The sequence below is a fragment of the Zosterops lateralis genome (genome assembly GCF_965231275.1).
Source record: "Zosterops lateralis genome assembly, chromosome: 1".
Taxonomy (NCBI): Eukaryota; Metazoa; Chordata; class Aves; order Passeriformes; family Zosteropidae; genus Zosterops; species Zosterops lateralis.
In genome coordinates, this window is record NC_139762.1 from 150460962 (window position 1) to 150467855 (window position 6894).

General features: G+C 40.6%; 1 protein-coding gene across 1 annotated transcript; it reads left to right on the forward strand.

The window, feature by feature from the left end:
- LOC310919378 (tonsoku-like protein) lies at positions 1 to 6239 on the forward strand. The gene is made up of 5 exons (XM_083878717.1): positions 1 to 226; positions 3287 to 3428; positions 4597 to 4783; positions 5406 to 5479; positions 5880 to 6239. Exons 1-3 carry the CDS (start codon positions 107 to 109, stop codon positions 4665 to 4667), a joined length of 333 nt encoding a protein of 110 aa, XP_083734843.1. The 5' UTR covers positions 1 to 106; the 3' UTR covers positions 4668 to 4783; positions 5406 to 5479; positions 5880 to 6239.
- The last annotated feature ends 655 nt before the right edge of the window (positions 6240 to 6894 follow it).

Genomic DNA, 6894 nt, shown 5'->3' on the forward strand with positions numbered 1-6894 from the left:
GCTCTGCATCCCCCCAGCCCAGATCCCGGCCCTGCTGAGGGCCCTGAGGCTCCATGAGGCTCTGAGGGAGCTGAGGCTCAGCCATTGCGCCATTGGGGAGTCGGGGATGGCGGAGCTGGGGCTCACTGTGCTCACCCTGCCCCGCCTGGCGCGGCTCGGCCTGCCCGGGATCGGGATGGGAGCGCACGGGCTGCGGAGGCTCTGCTCGCCTGGAAACGCTTTGCAGGTAGGGAAGGAAAAAATGGGAAAAATCCCATAAAAATCGCCCCAAAAATGGGGAAAGTCCAGCAAAAATTGTATCAAAAATGGGGAAAATCCAGCAAAAAATTGTATCAAAAATGGGGAAAATCCAGCAAAAAATTGTACCAAAAATGGGGAAAATCCGGCAAAAAATTGTACCAAAAATGGGGAAAATCCGGCAAAAATCGCCCCAAAAATGAGGAAAAATCCCCAATAAATTGCCTCAAAAATGGGAAAAATCCCCCAAAAAATCGCATCAAAAATGGGAAAAATCCAGCAAAAAATAGTACCAAAAATGGGGAAAATCCCACCAAAAATCGCCCCAAAAATGGGAAAAATCCAGCAAAAAATTGTATCAAAAATGGGGAAAATCCAGCAAAAAATTGTACCAAAAATGGGGAAAATCCGGCAAAAAATCACCCCAAAAATGAGGAAAAATCCCCCAAAAAATCGCATCAAAAATGGGAAAAAATCAAAAAAAAATCGCCTCAAAAATGGGAAAAATCCGGCAAAAATTGCCCCAAAAATGGGGAAAATCCAGCAAAAAATTGTACCAAAAATGGGGAAAATCCGGCAAAAAATCACCCCAAAAATGAGGAAAAATCCCCGGTAAATTGCCCCAAAAATGGGGAAAAATCCCCCAAAAAATTGCATCAAAATGGGAAAAAATAAAAAAAAAAAAATCGCCTCAAAAATGGGGAAAAATCCGGCAAAAATTGCCCCAAAAATGGGGAAAATCCAGCAAAAAATTGTACCAAAAATGGGGAAAATCCGGCAAAAAATCACCCCAAAAATGAGGAAAAATCCCCAGTAAATTGCCCCAAAAATGGGAAAAATCCCCCAAAAAATCGCATCAAAAATGGGAAAAATCCAGAAAAAAATTGTGCCAAAAATGGGGAAAATCCCACCAAAAATCGCCCCAAAAATGGGGAAAATCCCACCAAAATCGCCCCAAAAATGGGGAAAATCCCACAAAAAAATCACCTCAAAAATGGGGAAAATCCAGCAAAAAATTGTACCAAAAATGGGAAAAATCCCCCCAAAAAATCACATCAAAAATGAGGAAAAATCCCCAATAAATTGCCCCAAAAATGGGAAAAATCCCCCCAAAAAATCACCTCAAAAATGGGAAAAATCCAGAAAAGAATCGCCCCAAAAATGGGAAAAATCCAGCAAAAAATCGCCCCAAAAATGGGGAAAATCCAGCAAAAAATTGTACCAAAAACGGGGAAAATCCGGCAAAAAATCACCCCAAAAATGAGGAAAAATCCCCCATAAATTGCCCCAAAAATGGGAAAAATCCCCCCAAAAAATCGCATCAAAAATGGGAAAAAATCCAAAAAAAAAATCGCCTCAAAAATGGGAAAAAATCCCAAAAAAATCACCTCAAAAATGGGAAAAATCCAGAAAAAAATCGCCTCAAAATTGGGAAAAAATCCCACAAAAAAATCACCTCAAAAATGGGAAAAATCCGGCAAAAAATCACCTCAAAAATGCGAAAAATCTGGCAAAAAATCACCCTAAAAATGGGGAAAATCCCACAAAAAGTCGCCTTGAAAATGGGGGAAAATCCAGCAAAAAATCGCCTTGAAAATGGGAAAAAAAAATCCCACAAAAAATTACCCCCTAAAATGGAGAAAATCCAACAAAAGATAGTGGAAAAAATCACAAAGAATCAGTGAAAATCCTGCAAAAATCCAACAAAATCAAAAAAAAAGCCAAAAAAAATCCCACAAAATAATCCAACAAAAATCCCACAAAAAATCTCATATAAATACCAAAAAAAATCCCACAAAAATCCAAGAAAAATCCCTAAAAATCCCAGAAAAATCCCCAAAAAAATGCCCCACAATGGGGAAAATCCAGCAAAAGATAGTGGAAAAAATCACAAAGAAACAGCAAAAAAATCTCTCCAAAAATCAGTGAAAAAACGAAAAATATATTTAAAAAAATCCCCATAAAAACCCAAAAAAGATGCCTAAAATCTAAACAAATTCTCACAAAAAATCCACAAAAAATACCTCAAAATTCCACCAAAATTCCCCAAAACTCCACAAAAATTCCCCCTAAAAATCTGCAAAACATCTCCAAAAATTCACTGAAATTCCGTCAAAAAATCGCAAAAAAATTACTAAAAGTCCCCCAAAAAAATCCCCCAAAAACCCACTTAAAAACCTTTTTAAATGCCTAAAAATCACAGAAAAATCCACAAAAAAATCACAAAAAAATCCACTAAAAATCACAGAAAAATCCACAAAAAAATCACAAAAAAATCCACTAAAAATCACAGAAAAATCCACAAAAAAAATCACAAAAAAATCCACTAAAAATCACAGAAAAATCCACAAAAAAATCCACTAAAAATCCCCCCCCCCAAATCTTATAAAAACACACAAAACCCCCTAAAATCCAGACAAAATCCCAACAATAATCCCTGAAAAATCCCTGAAAATTTCTGGAAAAAAAATTGCAAGAATGCACAAAAAATTCCCACAAAAAAATCCACAAAAAATCCAATAAAAACATACAGAATATCCTAAAATCCAAATAAAAATTTTAAAAAATATTTCCCAAAATTCCCACACAAATCCCTAAGAAAATCCCACCCAAATCACCAAAATACCCCCCCCAAAAATCCAACAAAAATCCAAAAAAATAATTAAAAAAAAAAAAAAAATCCCACAAAAATTCCCCAAAAAAATCCCACAAAAAAAATCACCTCAAGTTGAGCCTGAACCTTCTGTCCACTCAGTGGTCACTTAAATCACACCAAAAAATCCAAAAAATTCCCTTAAAAATCACAAAAAAATTTCACCAGAAAATCACAGAAAAAAAATCAGCAAAAAAAATCCCCAAAATTCACCTAAAAAATCACACAAAAAAAAAAAAAAAAAAAAAAAAAAAAAATCAGAAAAATTCATCAAAAAATCCCCCCAAAAATCACAAAAAATCCCCAAAATTCAACAAAAAAAAATTTAAAAAAATCTCAAAAAATTCCAAAAAAAATGCCCAAAAATCCTGAATTTGTCCCATTTTTTTTTTTCAGTCCCTGCAGGAGCTGGACCTGAGTATGAACCCTCTGGGTGATGATGGTGCTCGAGCTCTGAGCGAGTTCCTGCAGCGCTGCCCCGCTCTGACCACGCTGCACCTCCGGGGCTGTGGCATCACTGAGCCCTTCCCCATCCCAGGTAAAAAAATATGGGGGAAAAAATGGAGATTTGGGAAAAAAAACCCCAAATTTTGGGGGAAAAAAACAAAAAATTTGGGGAAAAAAAATCTGAATTTTTTGGGGAAAAATGGGAATTTTTGGGGAAAAAAATCAGAACTTGGAGGGAAATACATGAAATTTTGGGGGAAAATAGTCAGAATTTTTTTGGGGAAAAATGGGAATTTTGGGGGATAAAAATAAGAACTTGGAGGGAAATACATGAAGTTTTGGGGAAAATAGTCAGAATTTTTTGGGGGAAAAATGGGAATTTTGGGGGGAAAAAATCAGAACTTGGAGGGAAATACGTGAAATTTTTGGGGGAAAATAGTCAGAATTTTTTTGGGGAAAACCCCAGGATTTTGGGGGGAAAAAAATTGGGATTTTAGGGGAAAATCACAATAATTTGTTGGCGAAATTTAGGGGGAAAATCTCAATAATTTGGGAGAAAAATGAGACTTTTGGGGGAAAAAATGGGAATTTTGGGGGGAGAAAAGGGAATTCTAGGAAAAAATCTCAGGATTTTGGGGAAAAATGAGAATTTTGTGGAAAATTGGGATTTTTATGGGAAAAACCAGGAAATTGGGGAAAATTATGGGAAATTTTCAGGAAAAATCTGAGGGATTTTGGGAAAAAAATTGAAACTTTGAGGAAATTCCCAGGAATTTTGGGGGAAAAAATCTGATTTTTGGGAAAATTCCTGGTAATTTTTATGAGAGAAAAGATGGGAATTTTGGGGAGAAATACCAGGAATTTGGGGGAAACCCCAGGAATTTTTTGGGAAAAAAGTCAGAATTTGGGAAAAAAGTCAGAATTTGGGAAAAATGTTGGGAATTTTATGGAAAAAAAAATATTGGGAATTTTGGAGAAAATCATGGGATATTTCGTGGAAAAATCTGAGGAATTTTGGGTTAAAAAAAAAAATTTGAATTCAGGGGAAAATACCTGGATTTTTTTGGGGAAAAAAATGGGATTCTTATAGGAAAAAAATGAGACGTTTATGGGGGAAAAAAATGGGAATTTTGGTTAAAAAAAAAGTCAGAATTGGGTGGAAAATCATGGGAATTTTATGGGAAAATTTTGGGGGAAACTGTGGGGAATTTTGAGAATTGTGGGAATTTTGGGGAACTTTGTGAATTGCCCTTTTGCAGAGGCGTCCCTGCTGCGGACTCTGTCCCTGTCCTGTAATGTCCTGGGCCCAGGGGGCTGCGCCGACTCCTGACGACCATCCCGGCCCGGAGCATCCGCAGCCTGGAGCTGGCCTCTGTCATCGGCCGCCACAGGGACACCGGGGACACCGGGGACATCGGCAGCGACCTGGGCCACTACCTGCAACAGGTCTGGGGACACTCAGGGACATGCGGGTTGTTGGGGACATTTGGGGTATTGGGGATGTTGGGGACTTTGAGGACAATGGGGACATCAGGCACACTCAGGGACAATGGGGGGATTGAGGACATTTGGGGATGTTGGGGACATTGGGAATGTTGAGGACATTGGCGACCTTGGGGATGCTGGGGACACTGGAGGTGTTGGGGACATTGAGGATGTTGGGGACACCAGGGACATTGGGGACATCGGCAGGGACCTGGCCCAGTACTTGCAGCAGGTCTAGGGACACTCAGGGACACTGGGGACATCTGGGGGACTCTGTAGGACACTGGGAACCTGGGGGACATTGGGGACACTCAGGGGACATTGGGAATGTTGGGAATGATGAGAGGACATATTTGGGGACGTTTGGGGGGATCGGTGACAGTTGGAATATTGGGGACACTCATGGGAATGGTGGATTGGGGACACTCAGGGGACGTCCCCATTTGGGGGGATTGGGGATGTTAGGGACACTGGGGACACTGGGGACAATGGAATGATGAGGGGGATTTGGGATTTTGGGGACATCAATGACATTGCTGACATTTGGTGACATCGGGGTTGTCACCTCCACTGTCCCCACCAGGCCGGCTGTGCCCTCTGTCACCTCTCGCTGGCCGGGAACCACCTGAGGGACGGGGACATGGAGGAGGTGGCACGGTGAGGAGACACCTTGGGGACACTCTGGGGACATATTGGGCTCCTGGCAGGAGGATCCGGATCCTTCACCCCGCGGCAACTCCAGGAATGGCCTTGGGGACACTTTGGGGACACCAAAACCCCCTTGGGGACATTCTGGGGATACCTGGGGACACCAAGGATCCATTTGGGGACACCTTGGGGACACTTTCAGGATATTTGGTGCAATTTGGGGACACTTTGGGGCCATTGGGGGACACTTTCATCCCTTTTGTGCCACTTTGTGACATTTTGGGTCCATTTGGTGCCATTTTGGTGCAATTTGAGGACATTTGGGGACATTTTAGGTCCATTTGATGCCATTTTGGGACATTTTAGGTCCACTTGGTGACATTTTGGTGACATTTGGTGCCATCCCCAGGTGCCTCCCCCGCTGTCCCTCAGTGATTTCCTTGGAGCTCTCGGCCAACCCCGGCCTTGGCTCCAGAACGTTACGGAACATTCTGGAAGCGCTGGAGAAACGGGAAAAGGGCTTGGACTTCCTCAACATGGCAGGTGGGGAAAAAAAACCGGGAATTTTCAAGGAAATTCCAGGAATTTGGGGCAAAAATCCCAAATTAGGGGGAGAGTTGGAGCAGTTGGGGGAAAAAATTGGGGAATTTGGGGGGGAAATTGGGACTTTTTGGGGAAAAAAAATCAGAATTTTCAAGGAAATTCCAAGAATTTTGGGGAAAAAAATGGGAATTTTGGGGGGGAAAATTTGGGACTTTTGGGGGGAAAAAAAAAATCAGGATTTTCTGGGAAATTTGGGGAGAAAATTAGGAATCTTGGGGGGAAAAAAATCAGGATTTTTGGGGGACAAATTGGGAATTTTGGGGAAAAATTTGGACTTTGGGGGAAAAAAATCAGAATTTTCTGGGAATTTTTGGGAAACGTTGAGATTTTTGTGGAAAATGTGGGAATTCGGGGGAAATATTTGGGAGTTTGGGGAGAAAACCTCTGAATTTTCAGGAGAATTTTGGGGGAAAAAAATGAGAATTTGGGGAAAAATTGGGGGAAATTCTGGAAAAAATCCTGGGAATTTTAGGGAGAAAATAGGGAATTTGGGGGGAAAATTTGGAATTTGGGGACAAATCCTGGAAATGTTGGTGGAAATGGGGAATTTGGGAAAAAATGTTGGGAATTTTGGAAAAAAATCCTGGGAATTGTGAGAAGAATAATGGAAATTTTTAGAAAGAAATGGGAATTTTGGGAAAAAGTCCTGGGTATTTTGGGGAGAAAATGAGGAATTTTGGTGGGTAATCAGTAATTTTTTTTCAAGAAATTGTGAATTTTGGAGGAAATCCTGGGAATTATGGGGAAAATATTGGGAATTTTGGGGGAAAATTGGGAATTTTAGGAAAAATGTTGGGATTTAATGGGGGAAAATCCTGAGA

Coding starts and splice junctions, on each gene's coding strand:
- LOC310919378 (XM_083878717.1), top strand. CDS start 107: ATGGCGGAGCTGGGGCTCACTGTGCTCACCCTGCCCCGCCTGGCGCGG. Junction 227..3,286: donor CGCCTGGAAACGCTTTGCAG/GTAGGGAAGGAA, acceptor TTTTTTTTTCAG/TCCCTGCAGGAGCTGGACCT. Junction 3,429..4,596: donor TGAGCCCTTCCCCATCCCAG/GTAAAAAAATAT, acceptor GCCCTTTTGCAG/AGGCGTCCCTGCTGCGGACT.